Source organism: Coturnix japonica, chromosome 12 (assembly GCF_001577835.2).
Source record: "Coturnix japonica isolate 7356 chromosome 12, Coturnix japonica 2.1, whole genome shotgun sequence".
In the NCBI taxonomy this organism is placed as follows: domain Eukaryota; kingdom Metazoa; phylum Chordata; class Aves; order Galliformes; family Phasianidae; genus Coturnix; species Coturnix japonica.
This window is the reverse complement of record NC_029527.1, coordinates 12766035-12786887: the sequence shown is the minus strand read 5'-3', so window position 1 is coordinate 12786887 and position 20853 is coordinate 12766035. Positions and strand designations below refer to the sequence as shown.

General features: G+C 46.9%; 1 protein-coding gene across 7 annotated transcripts in view; it reads left to right on the top strand.

Moving 5' to 3' along the window:
• FRMD4B (FERM domain containing 4B) overlaps nt 1–20853 on the top strand; it is a 105885-nt gene extending 85032 nt beyond the window's left edge. For 5 of the 7 annotated variants that reach the window (XM_015875314.2, XM_015875312.2, XM_015875309.2 and 2 more), the window contains 13 exons: nt 7936–8012; nt 8329–8467; nt 8949–9090; nt 9786–9919; nt 10004–10123; nt 11237–11465; nt 13254–13310; nt 14601–14748; nt 15562–15687; nt 16446–17251; nt 17787–17919; nt 18292–18560; nt 19183–19291. In XM_015875314.2, coding sequence (XP_015730800.1) covers nt 7936–8012; nt 8329–8467; nt 8949–9090; nt 9786–9919; nt 10004–10123; nt 11237–11465; nt 13254–13310; nt 14601–14748; nt 15562–15687; nt 16446–17251; nt 17787–17919; nt 18292–18559 — 2379 coding nt within the window. In that variant the 3' untranslated portion in view covers nt 18560; nt 19183–19291. The other 2 variants (XM_015875310.2, XM_015875311.2) reach the window with 2 other exon arrangements.

Here is a 20853-nt window from a genome sequence, read left to right as displayed (position 1 = left end):
TGCCAGGGAATTTTACATTTGCAAAATGATACTGTTTAGTGCATTTGTGCCAAAAAAACACTGCTTAACAAAACTTCCTTGTGAAGAGCAATTCCCTTTCAAGTTCTCAACTTGATCATCTTTTTCCAAGACAGGCTACAACTTGGTCTTTTTTGTGCTATATTTGTACATCTGTGTGTTTAAGACTGAACTCTCAAGTCTGTGCTTTGTTCAGTAGAACACTCACATTAGCCTCAGGTGTCTCTTACCACACATGTTAAAGGATGACACTGACACAAGAGGAGCCCTAGAAAATCAAGTCACTGTTAATATAGCACTGATCATCAGAGGAGAACAACAAGCAGCTCCTCTTGCTCTTTTGTTGCTTTCCTGTAGACATCTATGAGAATTTCCTATCAGACCAAATATAGACCATTCTCCAGCCAAGATATCCAGCTGTGACCATCAGCTCTCTCCAAGAAAGTATGGCCTTGCCTGGCTAGAAGCACTGCTTTACCAAGCACTTCTTTTATGCTTGAGGATTTCGGTTTACAACATCAACCAGGCAGATGAAGGAAACTTTTTAGGTCAACAGGGCCCAGATACCAAGTCACACCCTGCTACAGTTTCTTAGGAGGTGTTGTCTTTGAACACAGCAGGAGTTTCATTTAGGGGAAAAACTTTAAAAATAAATAAGCCAAAAATATCCCCAACCAAACAGCACTCAGAAAGTCACCTTTTCTGTAGAGGTGTTGCAATGGAAATTGTAACAGTTCTGTTCTGTACTGTAATTATTATTATAATTATGCAAGGGAGAATGGAGATCAAAAGGGAAGGTGGGGAAGAGAGGCTTAAATGCAGAGTGAGGGTTTAATGTGCCAGTAAGCTCATGGAAAAAGCGTGGATGGATACAGCTGTCGTATTGCAATGGGCTCATGGATTTGTGTCTGGTGCTGACAGGAAAGGACAATAATGGCAGAACCTCTTTTTGTGCTGAGTCCTGCCTCTGTTTAATACTGGAAAAGGTTGCCCAAGGAGGTTGTGGATGCTCCATCCCTGGATGCATTCAAGGCCAGGCTGGATGTGGATCTGGGCAGCCTGGTCTGCTGGTTGGCGACCCTGTTTGTGGCAGGGGTGTTGAAATGAGATCTCTGAGGTCCTTTTCAACCCAGGCCATTCTATGATTAGCATGCAACTAAACATTCAGCTTATTTATACAAAGGATATTTGAAATACATGGTGCACTTCAGTGTGAACTGTGGAAGTAACTGGAATTAGGTCACTGTTCAAGGAGTGAGAGCACACTAGGTGTAGAGAGGTGCCCATCTAGTCCAGACTTGGTTTTGGAGTTAAGATGCTGAAACAGTGCGGTTTTTCCAACCCAGCTTCACTGTCTGTGCTTATGGCAGGCAGAAGTTTGCCTTTAACCAGTGCTGGGTTTTTTTCATATTCAAAAATGTATCAAAATTTATCTCCAGAGAGATAAGTCTGTATAGCTTGTCAAAATCTCTGGGGAGCAGGCACTACCATTCTTTCCAAAGCAGCAAGAGGGGAGTAGGCATGTCAATTATGTCTGCTTGTCTGAGCATAAGTGCTAGTTCTGCTGGATTTAGCAGAATTTTCTTGCTCTCCTCTCTGAGAAGGAGCCAAACTTACAATTGCCATGTGCTGGTGTTATCCTGCTGTTTATACTGTGGTTCAGAAGTGCTGTTGTGTTTATCCCCAGCCATCTGGGAGAGAACATCCTAATTGTGCTTCACTTCTCCAGCTAGTGATGTTTAAATATACATAGGTCTGATTAATTCAGTAACAGGGAAAGGTTGAGTCCGATCCTAATGGACCCAAACTCGGCAGGCCTTCCCCATTTCTAAAGATGCAAGTGATCTGTGGGTGTGCAAACCCTTCTGAAATGGGAAAGCTGCTGAGATTCAGGCAGGAGATGTGGAGCTGGTGCCTGTGCTTCTCTTAAATTCCCACCTGGCAGCTTTGATGTGCTCTTTGTGTAACAGCAAAGGCTGCTCTCAGACATGGCTGCATTTGTTTAATGTGTTGATGGTGAGCATATATCCAGAGATAACTCCACATTCAGAAATATATATATATACATGTATGTATATGTGTGTATATGTAAATAATCAACTGCTTCCATTAATGTAGCATCAATTCCCAGCCATCCTCCTCAAAGAGTGAAATCTTTTGGCTTGATTCAAGTAGGTCTTTAGGCAAAGAAGCCTAAATATGAGCCTTGGAGCATCGTGGTTATCCCAAGATTTTGTTGTTGGATCAACACTGCTGCTTGAATAGTGTCAAATGGTCTCCGCAGGAAACAACTTGCAAGGCAACCAGGTGAAGCAATCTCTTGATATGTATCTCCTGGCCTTGCCAGAGCTTGTACACGTCACATCAGTCACCCTGAGCAATGCAGCCCATCTGCCCGGGTGCTGTTGGAAGAGATGGTCTGTAATGTGGGGCCGGACACGGTGAACCTGCCAGGTCTGCCTGCACATGTCAGGCAGGCTGGGGAGGTTGGGTCCCAGCCACTGGTAGTTACCTGGATGACCTGCGATGGTTTGAGGAGAGGATTTCTGTCACTGTAAGTTGCTCGTGGAACTTTGTGCTTCTTTGGAAGTGGTTTCTAGCTAAGTGGGCCCATGTTGTACAGATTTGTCTGGACTATGAGTGATGGAAGCTGAGGGAGGAGATTTGCTCCAGTACTGTAATGGGCTGGAAACAGCAATTTTTATGTCACTTAGGAAAATTGTCTTTGTGGATAAAAGCTGCGGCTCCACACTGGCTGGAGGTTATGCTATGGCTCAGTTGATTATAAACTTCAAGTCTTATAGGGCATAAAAAGACCGAGTTTGCGACCCGTGTTGGGATTTCAGCTCATACCTGGGATTAGCTCTGCCGTCCTGCTGCTTTGCAAATGCATTCTGCCTTCGGCTGCACTTAATACAGATATCTGCTGCTTGGAGCAGTGCCTCCTGCTCACTATGGAGTGTGTCTGTGTGGCACGCCAAGATCCCACCCTAAATATCTTCTGGGTTGATTAGGAGATGCATAAAATGAGTCCCAGGGCCCAGAACTTCATATACTGTTTCAAAATAAGATCTGTCTTTCATCTCTACCCATATTCTTCTCACTGGTGAGATAAACAATGCACTGTCTCCTATATGGAGAGTGCACTGTGGAGCAAGCTGGGTTTACTCTGCGTTCAGCCAAGACCTGGGGTACTCAGAGGGATGGAAATGTGAGAAGGCTGCTTGCTTGCTTTTCAACTTTTTCTCCCACTTCATTGTGTTTCTGTGGGCGACTCCCTGGTGATAAATGAACTATGGTGTCTGAGGAGAAAAACTAATCTCACTGTGGTATTGTTTCAAATCTGCAAGAATTTCAATCCTAACGCTGGTCGTCTTGAATGCATTATGTTCTCAGGAGTGTTTTTGTTAGAGTATACTGGTTTTAAAAAGGCTCCTATTTATGATATCTCTCTTAACTCAACATACACTGCTGAAAGTTTTCCCTTGCAGAAGATTTGCTTAATGTAAATGTTCTGTCCTGCTTTGCTGAGCTGCTCAGAACACAATGGAGTTTGTACCGGCTTCTCAGCAGGTGGATCTAATCATGCAGAGATTTCTTTCACTGTGTTTATTTCTCACCGAATAGAAGCCATTGATTTAGACATCAGATCCTAAGCTGGCGTAATTATTTAAAATAAACATGGAGCTGTTACAAGACTGCTCTGAAACTGTGTTCCTTCCAGATGTGCAGAAAGCTGCCCAAGGCTGTACCCCAAAGGACACTTTGCCTTCTGTGGCAATTGGGTTGCTTGCTGCAGAAACATCTCCGATTCTTACTAGTGCCAGTGAGAACCTGGCAAGGATGGGTCGCAATGCATTCAAAAAGAATGTGACTGAGGAGGTTTTTAGGCAGCTGGCTTAGTATGTGAGAGATGGATGCCTGCAGGTGTGAGCGCTGTCAATTTATGCTGGCACAGGTGAGAGCTGTCTGCCTCCTCCTGCCAGAAGCTGCTGCAGGTGGGGCAACCTGGCCCTCCTGCCATCTCCTCAGGTGCCTCCCCTTGCAGCCAGGCAGAGCAACTTAAAAGGAGGCACTTTGCCAGCCAGCACACTGCAGCTGAGGGGCTGAAACACAGGGTGGTAATTTCCTTCATCAGGGTGGGGTGCATTCCTGTGGGTACAAATCTTTTATGTTTCCTTGGTCTGAACTGCTGGATTTGTCTGGAGATTGCTGTTCCCAGTGAGCTCTGGGGTTGCTGGTGGCTGGTCCTCCTTGCTGGCACTGCACATCCCACTGATGGGCCCTGTGGAAGCTCTTCCTGAGGGAGTATTACTGCCAGTGCAGCAGCACAGCTCGCACATCTCTGTGAGATCCCTTGGGTAGAAGACCCAGCACTGGGATAATTTAGCTTTTGGTGAGAATGTGCCATCACCCTTGGACTAGGAAACAGGCATAGTGCATGCTGGGGCCACTACTGGGCAGCAGCACTATGGCTGCACTCTCTGGGTTTCCACCCCCCTTGAAAAAAATACCATTCAAAGAATATTAAACTAAATGCACTAGGCTGAGGTGTGCACTGAGCACCTCGCCCTTTGCCCCTTTCTCAAGGCAGAGACTGTGTTGTGGGGCCCAGACAAACCTGCATTTTATTCTAAACCAGGTGCAAGATCAGCCAGGTTGTAAAACAGCTGCTTCTATTATTAACGTGTCTCCCTGCTTAAGCTGTCAGTATCTGTTTTGTGTCTTGTTAGACTACAATTACCAGCTCCTTTTGTATGGGAAAGAGGGCGAGGAGGGTGCTCATCTCAGTCTGTGTTCTGCCCTGTTGAGAGTAGGATCATGAGAGATGAAGAGGTGAGCCAAAGCAGCCAGCATGGCTTTCCCAAGGGCAGATCATGCCTCACCAACCTGGTGGCCCTTGTACAGTGCAGTGATGACATCAGTGGATAAAGGATGGGCAGCTGATGTCATCTACCTGGATTTGTGCAATGCCTCTGACATGGTCCCACACCACATCCTTATTTCTAAATTGGAGGGTTATAGGCTTGAAGAGTGGGCTGTTTGGTGGATAAAGAATTGGATGGTCACAGCCAGAGGGTTCTTGTCAATAGCTCAGACAGAGGCAGTGACCAGTGGTGTCCCCCAGCAGTCTGCCCATCCGTGGAGGTGTTCAAGGCCAGGCTGGATCAGGCCCTGGGCAGCCTGATCTACTGCCTGTTTTAGCCAGCAGCAGTGGGGTTGGAACTAGATGATCTTTAAGGTCTCTTCTGGCCCAACCTATTTGATGGTTCTGCTATATAGAAAGCTAAAGCTCTTGGTGCTTTTAGAAGCTGCAGCTGGGTGGTGGAAGCCTGGCTTTGTGCATGGAGGACTAATGAGCTGCAATCAGGTCATTTGGCACCTCTGCCTTGTCCAAAGAGACGTGCAAACAAACCCTGAGCAGCCAAATCCTGCTTGTAGGGTCATATGGGTGGCCCACAGTGTGCTCAGGGGCAGTTTTCCATGAGCAGTAAGGATCTGGCAGTCAGTAGAGTGGGAAGGCTACTGAGAAAACATTCATTAACTCAGGTGGACCTAATCATCTGGTTAAAGGGAACATACATTGCAAAACTTCCACAAAAAAAAAAGACAACATGGTAATTATTCCTAATTGTACTTCCAGCCCTCAAAAACCAGTTTCAAACTCCTTTTTTATTTTTTTAACAACTGTTTATTCTTTAAATGTGTGGGTAGTTCAGGTACAACTGAAATAAGAGATGATTTTGAAACGAGCCTTTGTAGAGTTGGGGAGCATTTGACTGGAGCAGGAAACCTGCAGGAACAGTTTCCCAAGTACAGGACTGATGTTCTAAATGCAGCCAACCCATTTGGGGTAGCATTGCTGTAGGCAGCCCCCCATGCCAGGCACTCTCCCTGGGTGAGCCCCGCACTTCTTGGCCCTTGGGAGCGCAGTGCTGGGCCTCACCCATTTCCAAGCAATCTTACAATGCAAAGGAGTTTTTTAGTATTACTGTTTATCTTTTTCCTCCCCTCCCCCACCTCCTCCTTTATTAATTCTACTCCTTTTTCCTTCATTTTCAATTTCTTTTTTTCTTTCCTTCGCTTTTTTCTACCTTTCCCCCCTTTTCCCCTCATTTTCCTTTCTCCTTTTCCCCATTTCTCCCCTTATTCACCTCTTTTTTTCGTCTTTCATCCCCCCTTTCCTCCTCGTCCACCCCCCCTCCCTTTTCCTTTCCCTTATTTTTCCCTCCCGTCCCGTTCATCTCCCTCTTCTTTCTTTATTTTCTCCCCCTTTCTCTCTTTCCTCCCCTTTGTTATTTTCTCCCCCCCTTATATCCCCTCACCGCAATTCTTCAAACTCGCTCAATTCGCACCCCCCCTGCTCAGGAGGCGCGGAGGGGGAGGTGGGTGGGTTAGGGCAGCACCATCCCGTTTCCATCCCCGCAACCCCAAGCCGTATCTCCGCGGCTTTTCCGCAACCCTCGGGAACGCCGAGCGCGTCCGGAGGGGCCCAACCCAAAGGAAGTGACAAAGAACCCGGGGTGTCACCACCTGCCGCCGTACCCGGCACCGAGCGCACCCAGCGCTTTTACAAGCGTGAGCGCCGGACTGCTCCGCGTTGTGCACCCCCCGGTGCCACGGCGATCCCGGCCGGGCTCCCCCCGCTCGCTGCCGGGGAAGGGGGGGGTCGGGAGCCGCCTAGCAGCGGGGCGAGGCGCTGCTGGAGAGATGCGGTGCGGCTGCGTGCGAAGGTGAGTTGAGGGAGGGGGGTGGGGGGTTGCTGCTGGCCTTAAGGCAGCAGCTGCGTGGGAAAACTTTTGTTTGGGAAGTTCAGCGACAAAGATAGAGCGGGCGGTGCGCTCGTAGCGTTGGATCCAAAGATAAATGGACTGTAGCTGCAAACTTGTATGGTCTTTTTGGAAATGACTTACGAGTTTCTGTCAATGACATTCCCCTCCCCCTCCCCCCCACCGACGCGTTTTTTGTCGAGCAGAGATTTATTATTAGAATGACAGGTTGTAGTACTATAGAAAGGGGAGTTTTATTGAAGCAGATGGAAGTTTGCTGAAAGAGCAGTGCTGGGGTTTTCCTACAAACGTGTGAATGAGGTCGGGTCTCTGTTCCAACCCGCGGCGAGAGCGGAGCACGGCACTAAATGCAACTTGATCAGACACGAAGTTCTGCAGCTGTGGTACAGTGTGTTGGTTTTGGCCACATCCTGCTGGAACATGGCACTGGTGGGGTTGATGGGATGGGATGGAGAGGTCACTGCTGCCTGGCTGCCTTCAGGGATACTGTGTGGACACCATGTGCCCTCCCACCTTGTGTTTCTAACACCCAGGAATCCCCAAGCCCTGCTGCAGAGGTGTGCTGTTCTCCCAGCTGGCATTCAGCAGGAAGGCAGTGGTTTCCTTGCAGCATGTCTGTGCTGCAGGGTGGCTCCTTCTGCTCACTGTGGTTTTGCTGTGTGTGTCATAGCCCTGCTCCAAAGTGTCTTGCTGAGCCTCATGCTCAGAAAACAGAGAACTTGGGCTTCCCCCAGCTGCTGCCGTTCCATGGGGAGAGACAGTCAGCGCTGCTGTGGTTCTTTTGTATTTAATCAGAAAGGAAAGGACCTTGCCTGCTTTCCTGAGGTCCTTATAAACATGGAGTGGTGACATTAAATGTGCTGTATGTGCAAACAGATGTTGCAGCAGGCAAGATCCAAAAGTTGCAATGCATTGCTTGTAGAAGTGTGCAATTATTTGAAGGGCATTCTAAGCATCTGTATTTGTGTGCTTGTTTTAATTGTTGTTATGTATGTTAGTATTGACTCTATGCTGTAACTGAAGATGCCCAGAACTTGTAGTTTGCTGGAGTTGCATAACCTGGGGGAGGATATCAGTGCCTCTTGGAGTGACAGTGCTCTGCTGCTCTCTCCCAATTCTCCTCTAGCTATTCCAATGGAAACAGCTGGAAAACCTCTATTTCCGTGAGAAGAAGTTTGCTGTGGAAGTGCACGATCCCCGCAGGTGAGGCTGGAGGGACATTCAGAGCCGGGGAGGGGGAATCTCTCCCAGTGTGGGCATTCGTTGTCCATGCCAACCAATGGGTGGGATGGGCTCTTGCACTGATGTCAATGCAGAACTGTGTTTAATTTTGGCTTGGTGCTGTGGTGCTGACTCCTTGGATTTAGGGGGGAGGAAAGGGAGAAGTGGGTGGTGGGGGAGAAGGAAGTCCAAGTTCTCAGATCTCGAGCACAAAGCTGTGACTGGTTAGGAAAGAGGCTTTGGGGGCTTTAAACCCTGCAGGGCTGTCCTCAAATTGCATTTCTTTTCACCTCTTCAGGATTTCAGTGTCAAGAAGGACCTTTGGTCAGAGCGGGCTGGTAGTGCAAACCTGGTATGCAAACACTTCCCTGATCAAATCCATCTGGGTAATGGCCATCAGTCAACACCAGTTCTACTTGGACAGAAAACAAAGCAAAGTAAGTTACATGGCATTTTGCTGTAGGCATAAGCTTCAACACCTCTCCTGCATGTCCTTCAGTGTATGTTGTTCTATGGATAAACTGCTCTCCGGAGAAAAAACACAAATAATTTTCATCTGCTTTTTGAGCCGACTATCAGCTATGGGATTGTTATTGGATCCATGTGGGCCTGCCTCCAATTAAGAGCTGTGGAACTGTAATCATAGCAAAGGGAATTCCCACGTCTCAGTGTTTAATTTACCTTTTTCCTTTTGTCTCTTCTCATGTTCATTTTGAGCAGGGTGCAAATAGAGAAGGGATTTAGAGGCAGGTTGGGGGCCAGGTTGGAGGAGTGCTGGGGCAGTCAGCTCTTGTGAGGGCATTATGTTAGGCCTTGGTTTTGTGGAGGATGAGGTGTGAAATGACATCTTCTGTGACCTTGTGTTCTGAAATTAATTAGAAGTAACTTGATTTTATTTCATTTTTTTAACTCCTTCAGGCAAAAATTCCTTCAGCCAGAAGTTTGGATGATATCGCCATGGATTTGACAGAGATGGGAACACCAAAGGTTTCAAAGCTAGTGACTCTGGAGGCAAAAAATCAGCTGATTATGGCCAGCAATGGCAGCTTAATCTCATCAGGTAACACTGTGTAAATGCAAGGCCATGAATACATCAGAGCTTGTGTGTGTAGGAAGGGACAGTGAGTCCCGCTGACTATAAATACAGCAAAACTGTGACAGCACGCATGAGTTTACATATGAGATGGTAACATCTGTTGTTATCATATGCTGTTTCCTCTCCTGCTATAACTAACAAAGAAATAAAAATATGCTGAAGGCAGATAAGCAACTGTGTAGTCTTGATCCATAAGTAACTTGCCATCAGTTTACTGGTTAGTCTGTCCTTGGGTGACTAGATGTCTCATCTGGGTTTGAGGGCAGTTTAATTCAGGCAGGCTTCAAGCACCTGCCCTAGGAGTTGAATGCTCCTGAACTTCCTCGCCTGAAGCTGAAATCCAAGCAAGGAGCATCACTGCTTGTATCAAGTATCATAGATATCCATAATGCTAATCCTAATGTTATGGATAGTGGGTTTTCAGGTTGTATACTTGAGGCTTACATGCAGTTGCTGGGGGTTTGAGGGAGCGTGGATTTCCTAAGAGCCTGTGTCCCGGGTGGCACAAGGGCTGGAGGTTTTGCCTCAAAGGTGACGCAGTGTTACTGGGTCAGCCAGCTTTGGGGAGATCTCAGTTCACCTGCCTGGTCCTTTGTTGTAGGACAGAATGAAATGACTTTTACCTGCAAATTCTCTAATACAAGGAATGTTTTCTTCAGGCTCTCAGGATTCAGAGGTCAGCGAAGAACAAAAGAAGGAGAAAATTATGGAGCTAAAGAAAAAAGAGAAACTCCTTCAGGAAAAACTACTCCAGAAAGTTGAAGAACTGAAGAAAATCTGCCTGCGTGAGGCGGTGAGAGCTGCACCTGGGAATGGAGGTGGGTGAGAGCCCTTCTTGCCTACTGGGCCTTCACACAGAGCCCTCTCTGTTCCTTAGGAGCTGACAGGCAAGATGCCAAAGGAGTATCCTCTGAGCGCTGGAGAGGAACCTCCCCAGGTCAGAAGACGTGTCGGCACAGCCTTCAAGCTGGATGACAACCTGCTCCCCACTGAGGAGGTGAGAGCTGTGGCTTGTTTGCACAGCAGAGGTGGGGTGGTCAGACCGGTGGCCAATGCTAGTTGCGTGCCTATGCTGAGGGGATTTAGACAGGTGCTGCCCTTATTTCAGCCTTAAAGCCCTCTAACCTGAACCCTGGTTTGGCTGCGTTACTTATATCTTAATGTAAAGGTTGCTGTTAAGTGGAAAAGAGCAGATTGATAATGCCATTTGGCAACCTATGGCTGTGAGTTTTCCTCCTCACAAGCACTGGTTTGTTTCGTACAGAGCTTGTGTTTGAACCCAGAGCATGACAGAGGTGTGTTGTCCCCTTTGTAAGCATTGCTGGGTGACAGATGACAGCAGGAGGAGATTTATCTCTGGCTTAATGCAAGTTCCACCTAAGTAGAAGCTCTCTCTATATTGCTCAAGAAGCTAATGTGGATTTTGCTGGCAGAGCCTGACTCAGGAGCTATGCTAATTCAGGTGTATGTTGTTTCTGGACATGCATTATTTCCCCTCATTCCTTGAGATATTTCCTATCTGGCTGTATCTTCCAAATAGCAGATGTTGAGCACTTTGCATTCATCTTTCACCCCAAACTCTCGGCCATGTCTCCTGTAGTACTGGCATAACCTCTGTCTGCAGCAAACTGCTTATGTGCAACTGAAACCAAGTCCTGCTGACCAGATTTAATAATGTGCCACTTCTCTGCTTCTCTCTTATTGAACCTCTCACAGTTGTTTACAAACAACTCATTAAATCTCCAGTCTCCCTGTTATGTAGGTATGGTGATGGAAATTCTTATTTTCTCTAATGTAGAGAATTCAAAGAGATGTTTTCAGGCTTTGCCTCAAAGCAGGAGGTCTGTGAGCTGCCTGTGTAACAGGTGGGGCTACCCTTAAAGTCAGGTGTGCACCTTCAGCCACTCAGCCTTGAGAACCTCGGGTCTCTCTCTAGAGATCTCATGATCTTAAGTCACAGACAGAGGATCTGAAGTTTTCCAGTGCTGAGATTCTCATGTATAAGCTTTGGTGTTTCTGTGGTTAGTGCTCGAGATCCCGCTTTGTTACTGCAAAACCAGATTGCCTTTTGTGTAACCTCATCTGAATAACTCATCTCTCAAATCTTCAGGATCCTGCTTTGCAGGAACTGGAGAGCAATTTTATCATACAGCAGAAGCTGGTAGAAGCTGCAAAGAAACTTGCCAGCGAGCCAGACCTCTGCAAAAACGTGAAGAAGAAAAGAAAACAGGAGTATGCTGATGCTGTCAAAAAGCTTCAAGAGATCGAAAACGCCATTAATGAGTATCGCATCAAATCTGGGAAGAAGCCAACCCAGAAATCAACTCTTACTCTGCCAGGTAAACAAGAGAATTCCCCTCACTCTGATGAAAACAGAGAAAAAAAGAAGTTATATTTGGCTCATTGACATGTTTTGTTTACATCTCTCTATATGATTTTTATCTTCTCTGAGGCAGTTAAGTAAGAAAGCGAGATGCAATTGCTGTATCTGCTACACTAAGCACTTGTTCATAGGCTGAGGGCAGATTAGCTGCTGTTCTGGGCACAAGTGCAGGCATGTAGCAGCACTGAGTGCAGGCCAGCAGTGCTATAGATAGAAGGCTGGCAGGAGCATTGCTGCTGAAACTGGTGTGGTGTCCCAGTTTGTAGTGCATTGGATACAGGTGTATTGCTGAGCTGCCACACATGAGGTCTCTCCCTTTGTTTCTGCAATGCTGCAGTTCTGGCACAACCAGACTGTGTGAGTTTTCCTGCCTTCACTGTACCTCTCTTACTGAGAGCTCAGTGTGGGTCCTCAGCGAGCACGCAATGCAGCAGTGCCGGGCTGTCCATCATCACGAGGCGATAATCCTGAGAGGATGATTACTCTTTAATGTGGCCCTTCTCGTTCCTGATTGACGGAAGTGAAGAAAACATCTGTTTTTCCAGCTATTGCTCACTGATCTGGGCACTAAGTGTGGGAGGTCCTGCATTACCTGGTGCTCATGATGTGCAATAACAGCAGGGTAAGCTGCTGAAGGCCAGCAGGAGCGCAGACAACATTCATGCATACCTGCTGCTGTTTGCTGCATGGAGCTTTCTCTGCCATTGTGCAAACAAGGAACTTCAAAGTTGGACATGCTTGGTCTTTAGACAATCACCATTTAACCCATTCTTTTGCAATATCTGATGCTTGGCATCCTTGTTTGCCATCTGAGAAGGGGGGCACAGAAGGCACTAGGTTCCTTGGGTCTTGCTCCAGCAGTAGGTTAGCTGTATTCCTTTGCTTTGCAACTCCTGCAGCACAGTGCATTCACTCCACCAGAAGCAGCTCTCTCTTGCTTCAACTTCAGTACCTGATTTTATGTGCAACCTTTTTGCTATCACTGATGGTATTCTTGGGCTTGAGGGTTGCACAAAGCTTGGCAGCGATGTTTCTTGTAGCTGTAAAGTTTGGGTCTGGCTTGGAAATGACGCACTGAATGGTAACACTGATTTATTGAATCACACCATAGTTGTTTCCATCCCAGGCCCCCAGGGATGGGAGGCAAAGGACACACAGGGCTGTCCCCTGCTCTCCACATTCTCCTCTCCCTTTCCTTTCCTTCAGAGAGTTTCTTCCCCTTTTACAGGGAATTGCACAGGTTTGGGATTTGAATTCAGAGCTCCTGTGTGTGATTGAAATCAGCACAAGTTTCCTGAGTTCATAGTAATTGAATTGAAGCAGGATTTGCACACAGATGAATGTAATGCCAAATTTCAAAAGGTGTTTAGGACCTACCTGGTGGGATTTCAGGTGTACTCAGGGAGATTAGATGCTAGCAGCCAAGATCTACATGTCTGTGTAGGCTCCTGTGAGATCTCTTACAAGCTGAATGGAAAACACCTTTCTGAATCTTGGCCCGATTCCCACCACAGCTGAAAAAATCTGCTTTGATAATGATATAGGTAGCCTGCAGAACTGCAATAGGAACAAATAAGTCCTGAGAGGAAAGCAAAGCAGGGCTGTCTTTGGGCTGTTGAAGTCTGAAATGGTTTGGTTGCAGCATTGTGGATATCAGCTGGCTCTGGAGCTTTAGAAAATAAATTAAATGTGATATTCTGAAATTAATGTTGAGTGTTCTTAAAGTGCTTGTTTTCATTCACAGATGATATAATTCCATCCGAGAGCAGCTCTCTCTCTGATACAACAACCTATGATGACGGTACGTTGATTATCCTTTTTTTCCTTCTGCCTGTTTGGAGCTACTCATTGACTTAACATCCTTTAGGCTGCTGTTTTATTGTCTTCCAATGACAAATTGCAGCGAAGGAAAAAAGAGCTTAGTCAGGAGTTGGTGTTCATAATGAGTTACTTATTGAAAGGTTCTGCTCTGTGGGCTGATTTGAGTCATCTTCAGGGAAGGCATCTGGTTGTACTGAGATCAGCTGCTGTGAATTTCCAATAGATGCTTTGTCCCTGGGACCTGACTGGAGGTGTATGAGTGGCTGGGGGAGGTGGGAGCTGGGAGCAACTGCCCAGCCCTTCTGTCCTCACAGCTACTAAAACTCACTATAAGTGGAAGAGTCAGAGACAGCAATGATCTGTTTACGTTTCAGTGTTACCTAGTGAGCTGCATCTTGCATGGGTTTGGTGTTTGCTCAGCTTACTCATTTCACGCACACACCCACAGACACACATTCACACCCTGTTCCACAAGGTGGAAAGGACTTGGCTTGCCTCTCCCTTGGCTGGATAATCATCATCCAGGGACAAACATTATCTAAATTATTACTCACTTTTCAGTTCGGGCCTGATTCTGATCTCGCTTGTCCCAGTTTTAGACTTGTACAACCCATCTGGCACTATAAAAAGGAGTTGCACCTGATTCCTGCTTGCAGAAGTAGAGCTGAGGTTTCAGTTTGGGAACGCGTTCTCTGTGATACTTGTCCTGCATTTACCTGTGTTAGCTGTAGTTTCCTTTTGGCTCTAATGGGATTTTGCCAGATTTTGCCTTAAGCAAAGCGAGAACAAGGATCAACCCAATGTCTTTCCAACTGCCTTCAGCCAAATTTGTCTGTCAGTGCTCATTCAGTTGCTTTTGAAGTCAGTCCCTTTCAGGTTGTAGCTAAACTAATCCTTAAAACGTCATTTTTAAGTGAAGTGCTGAATGGTGAGGGAGAAAAACTGGCTGTGGTGTGGCTGAATGTGCCAGCTCTGCTCTGGGATAGACAGAGCTGCAGAACAGGCACTTGCACAAAGGGCTCCCACTTGGTGGTCCTGCACAGCACTGAGCAGGAACCTTGGCAGCAGTCAGGGCTGTGAGACCTGCATGAGCCTCCACAATGTCCTGCCAGGAAAGTATGGTACAGGCAGCTGTGCTGCAGCTTCCTGGAGGCACAGCTCCTTCCTTGGTCTACATGGCACAAAGTTTCTGCTCAATGGCTGCAGATTTCCCTGTAGGGCAAAAATAGCATGGATTTTGCTTAACTGAACACGTATTCTTTTCCAACAGGCAGTGAATCCCTCAGTGTGCCAGCACAACGAACCAGTTCTGCACAGCTTTCCCCAAGGCTGCTTCCACCAAAGTCTCTTGGGCTGGAGAGAGTTCATCTCAGAAAGTCATCCATGAACGAGCAGCTCTTGGAATCAAGGCATTCCAGGTACTGCGCATCTCAGCTCTGCTGGGCTCTCAGCATGAGAGCTTGGTCCTGTCTGTGTCAAACATTTGTTATTACAGACTCTCAGAGTTGCTGCTGCTTCCACGATTCTCTTGTGGTTTAAGAGTTTGGTGATAAGCATTTAATTTGCTGCTTAGTAATACATGTGTGTAGGGGTAGTCATCAGGGTCTGTGAAACAACAGGGGAGTGCTGTCTTTGTGAATCAAGTGAGAAATGCAGTGGGAAGGGTTGTGCTTAAGGAATTGCCCACCATTACTTTCACTCTCTGTCTCTATTTTTGTGGTTTGTTTTCTGTGTTAAACAACTTGTCTTTTTCCTGGTGACTGTAATTGCTTCAGATAACACCAAACCATACCCATCCCTCCTGATACTATCAGTATTTCAGCAGGTACATTGTTACAACACACAGAATTCACCTGGAGCTTGAGAAGCAGTTTGTCTAAAAATAGGAGAATTACTGGGATGTGAGCCATGTGCCAGCACCAGTGCCAGCAGCAGCGAGTGGCTCAGGTTCCTATATGGATTTATAGGATTTGTGCAGTTGTATGCTGGGGTAACAGCTCCGTGGAACACATTTGAGCAATAGCTCAGCTGTGGGATCATGCTGTGTGGGTCAGATTCAGTGCTGGTCATTCTCATTATAAGGATTCCCACTGATCTCTTTGTTTCTGTGTCTTTTATGAAGCCTTCAGATTGTTTTTCTCCCTTCTCTTTAAGACAGAGTGCACATAGTCTCGGTCTGTGTGACTTGCATTGTGCTTAACCTAACTGGAACTTTGTATGCTTCACTGCAGGGACCCACTTTCCACTCACAGCAGTCCTTACCGCACCCTGGAACGAGCAGCCCCATCCCATGGAGGAAGAAGCATGCCTACAACACCTGTGCTCACGCGCAATGCCTACAGTAGCAGCCACTTACAGTAAGGGGCCAGGCTGTCTGAATGTCTCATCTGGATATGTGGGGCACTGGGTAGCTATCAGCCATCATCTGCTGGCACAGTGCTGCACCAGCTTTGTGACGTGCACGTGAGAGCATTTACAAGAGTGTAAACACTGGGCAGCAGCAGAAATAGCAGCATGCACTGCTGCGCAAGTGGGAGTCTGCCTGCAATATAGGGGTGAGATGGGAGCTGTGTGCGTGCTTACAGATATTATCTGTGGATTCATGTCCTCTGAGCCTCCTGAAAAGTAAGAGACCTGATGGAGGAGAGAGGTCCAGATTACTGCCCTTACTGTGCGAAGAAGAGATGCTCTAAATACCTCATGGTTTGTTTAGCTGAGGTAACACAGCTGTGGGATGCAGAGCTGCAGGAAACCCACCTTTCTATGCTCCCATCCTCGCTCAGCTGCTTGGCTGGATGTTACATACTGTAGATGCTACATATTTCAACTGTGAGCTCCCTCCTGTAAGTCACTGCAAGACGAGATGCTGTGAGCTTTGCTGCATCTGTCACTCTCACAGGTTGCCTTGCTCACCATACCTTTTATCTGAAAAATCTCTTGTCGCTGCAGCGAATGGAAAATTCAACCAAGCTGAATTCTATGTAAAAAGGAAATACTAGTTTGGTTTTATGCTTTGGTTGGGGAGGAAGCATGCCTGGTTTGTCCACATGTGCACTCTCCAGCTCTCTGCCCGCTCATGACTACATTTAACCAACCTGCCTCTGTGTTGTTGCAGGCCAGATGTTTCCCCACACCACTGTAGGCAGCGCAGTGGCAGCCTGGAGTCCCAGACCCACCTGCTGTCCGAGGTTCCTGCTGAGAAGACTGCCTTCTCCCTCACAAAGTCCCAGAGAAGCAGCAGCACTGAGATCCTTGATGATGGGTCATCCTACACCAGCCAGTCGAGCACCGAATATTACTGTGTGACACCTACACCCAAACCATATTACACTACTCAGACTCTTGACAACAGGACCAGGGGACGAAGACGGTCAAAGAAACAGCACATTTCTGCTGCAGGTTCAGGAAGTATGCCAAATCTTGCCCAGAAGGACGTCCGGAATGGTGTCTATCACAAAAGCCAGGAGCAGCCTTCCTCCAGCTACTATATATCTGGATATTCCCCATACACTGAATCTGATGTTTATTACAACGGAGGATACGTTTATGAGAGCGATACAGAGGGACAGTACAGTGTCAATCCTTCGTATCGCTCATCGGCGCATTATGGATACGACCGTTACAGGGAATTCAGGTCTTACAATGAGGACGAAGTGGACAGAGTACCACACAACCCATACGCAACCCTACGGCTTCCAAGGAAGCAAGTTGCTAAAACGGAGCATATAACCAAAAACATTCACAAGGCCTTAGTAGCAGAGCATCTCCGTGGTTGGTACCAACGTGCCTCCAGTCAAAAGGAGCAGGGTCATTGCCTGCAGGCAGGCTTTGAGTCTGACAGAGGGTCTCAAAGGAGTTTGGGCTTTGCTGGTCTGCAGGTGCCATGCTCTCCCAGCAGTCGGGTGTCATCTTTCTCTTCGGGTAATGTCTCATTAGTTCAATGCTAAATGTTCTTTACAGCTTTTCTGTTCATCACTTTCATCCTGTAATGAATGATATAAGTGAGGCTGAAAGATAGATAAGGAACTCAACAGGATTTTTGTTCCTTTTGTTCTGTGCTTGGGAAGAATATTACTTGCTTGTTGCCTTCTCTGATTTTACTCTTTGTAAGCATAATAACTTGAAGAGGCACAGAGAGCCACATGTTTTGAGCAGGAATGTCTACCGGGTAGAAGCAATGCACCCACCTGTATGCCATACACATGCAGCTGCTGTCACACTGTCCAAAATACAGTTCGGACAGCACCACTGAACAGTCTATTAAAGAGAGATTCTCTCACTTGGAGTATTTCCTGCGCACTGTTCTGCTCCCTGTGGTGCTTGTAGGTAGACAGTATTTTGTTTGTATCCAACAAAAAAGCATAGAGATCAGTAATGAGAACTGTGTAATTTCTCTCATCTCCTTGGGCTGCAGCAAGATCTAAACAGCAGTACCATTTTTTATGTTTCATTCCAGCATCTTCTGCAAACACTGCTGGGAACTGGCGGAACCCACTCACACTGGGACTTTCAGATTATGATACGTTATCTCATTCTTCTCTTGCCAGCTGTTATGGAAATGCTTATGGCAACCTTCCTCTGCAGAGCAGGTGAGTAAAAGGCTGAGATTTTCTGCTCCTCCTCCATTTCATAGGCTACTGAAACATCTGAAGCAAGCAGCTTGCTTTCAGAGGGCTGGGATAAGGAGCGCTTATAGAATTGCCTTTAAGAGGGAGTTTTCTTGTTGGCATAGATCAGTCTAACTGTTCCAGCAGCCTTCAGGGAAGGGGGGGATAAGGCATGGGAATGGATGAGCTTCCCAGCTGATGCAGCCAAAGCCTCATGCTCGCAGCAGGGCAGCAGTGGAGCTGGGCACAACACCCTGCTCACCTCCCTTCAGCCACACACCTGCGTGCTGCTGCTCCAAGGCAACTCCGCTATCGATCAGCCCATTAATAAACCAAGCACCTCTTGCTTGGCAGAGCTCAGCCACCAACCTCGGCACGACTTGCTGCTGCTTGCAGCCTCCCTGGGTGCAGGGGCTTTCCTGAGGACTGCAGGGAGACCAGGATCCCACTGGGGCGTTACAGAAATGCATGCAGGACTCTTGCTTCTCCTGCTTTGTGGTTTCGCTCTGCCCCGCTGCTTGCACATCAGCCATCACCCAGGAGAACAGCAGTTGCCTGTCCCAGAAGTGGCACAGATGCTGCCATGTCTCAGTGCCCCCATGCTAAGCACAGCCAACTGTAGTGTAAGTACTGCGCATGTGTGTGCCTGGTACCAGGGGTTGTGGTTTGTGCTTGTGTGCCAGGCTGCCTGGCAGGAAAGGACCGCCTTGTTTGTCTGTTTGTTTAGGAAGAAGCTAAAGCGTAAGGCAAGATGCAAAGGCTTCTGCTGGATCCCTGTTGCTAAGTTGAATGCCTTGTTTCTACTGCAGTGATTTAAGAGATCTATAACAGTAGTATTTAAGAGTGCTGTTGGTACTAATTACTTAACTTTCTATAATCTGTGTATCTTGGCAGCTTTTTCTGAGTGGAGTTTTTTTTTCTATTAATTTTCCACATTCTGAATCATTTGGCCAATCATTAATCTGTGAGTGTTTTTTTTCTATTTCAACGTGATTATGGCAATCAAGCAATCAATATGTTCCATATTCCTGACAACACTGAGCAGGAGCTCTCCTGTTACACACAACTAGCACCAAGCCCAGGGTTTGCATTTGGATCCAGATGTTGACAGGGTGCACTCGCAGCATCCACAGCTCCTTCCAGCCTATGGGGTCATCATGTGCCCATTGCACTGAGGCGGTGGGCGCTTGGGGCTGTGGGAAGAATGGGAGCTCCTGCTTATCTCTGGTGCCCTATCTCTTACAGAGTGTACCCAGAGCCCAGCCAGCTGGGCGGTGATGAGGAGAACCAGCTGGAGGAAGACTTGCACAGCAGCGAGCAGAGGTTGTTCTGGCATGAGGATTCCAAGCCTGGGACGCTCGTGTAGACCACCTACAGCCCCGCATTTGTACCCTTGCGTGCCTTGCACAAAATGCTGTTACTCCGAAGGAGATCTCGGGTGCACCTTCCAGACCAATGTCGCCGGGAATGTTGAAACTCAGCACTCAGAGGGATTGTAGCAAAATAACAAAGTCTTACCAAGAACGGCGTTTCTTTCTGAATCCACATCACCTCCACAAGCAAGGACAAGCCACAACTGGATCTAGGACAAGATGCAGCACTTGGTTGGGGTATTTATGGTCAGCGAGCACTTTTGTGGAGAGGTTGGAAGGTGCTGAAAGCAAACCTCAGAGAAAATTAATGTGAAAAGGAAACTCATGGAAAAGGCAGGAATTCTAGGAGCACAATTCTGAAGAACAAATGGGAATTTCTTCCACTGTGGCTTGTGAGGGTCCTAGAAGGACTTTCATAAGCTGATGAAGGATTGATTCTGTGTGTGTGAATGAGGCAAAGGGTGATTTGATCAGTATTGGAACATTACTTGAAGGAAGGCTGGATTTTTATTGTTGTTGTTACAGATGTTTGAATGGATTTATCTGTTTTGGGGGTGTTGTTAAGAGTGATTGTTAGCACCGCAAAGGAGTTCTGGGTTGAAAACAATTAGCTGTCACAATATGTCACCTAAAACTCTGGGTTGTGGGTTTGGGAAGCAGAGGAGTCTGCTCCTCTCCATGATGAAGTGTCACAAACAGCCTCACTGTCTGACCTCTCCATGGTACAACCTTACTGTCTGGGGGCAGGCGGACCCCATCATTCCTGGGTGGCAGCTCCGTATTGCTCTGCCATAGCAAATCAAAGATGGAAATGGGAAGCTCTGCCTGGCACAGGAGTAACGTGACATAATGGCCAGTATTGTAGGGTGGATGCGAACACAGCCAGCCCAGTGGGTGCCTTACAACAGAGGGCATTAGCGTTGCACCGCGCTCACCTGCACTGCCTGCTGTGCTGCGGAGTCACCAAGTGACAGAACAGCATTTTAACCAAGCCACGTGTCTAGGAAAAAGTGTGACTGCAGTCTTGGTCTGAGAGAGGGATAAACCTACCTCATATCATCCACCTGTAGGAACAAGTTAGCGTGGGTTCACTTGTGTGATTGACGACTCATCTGCATACTGTAAAATCTCGCTCATGTCTCAGCTGTGTGTGCTTCAGGATCCCGTACGATGGTGCTCTTCTTTCTTTTATACAAAGGATAAGTAACTCCCTGTTCATATTGTGAATAGAAAAGGTTTCTGATACACTTTTTTGACGTTTTTTACCAATATTCCAGAGCATGTAATATATACAGAAGGACACACTTGTTAAGCTGGTACTTAGTCGTTTGTATTAGAGTCGCAATTGGGATTTAAATGAACAACAATAACAAAAAAAACCCAACCCAACAAGATAAAAAAATAACTTATTTCCTTGGTTTTACATATTTGTATAGCCTTCTAGAAATACAAAAGCTCTTTTTTGCTTATTCTTTTACTACTTACGGATTTCTAGACCTATTATTTTATATAGGTCAATAAACTGCAAAGTGTGCTACCAAAA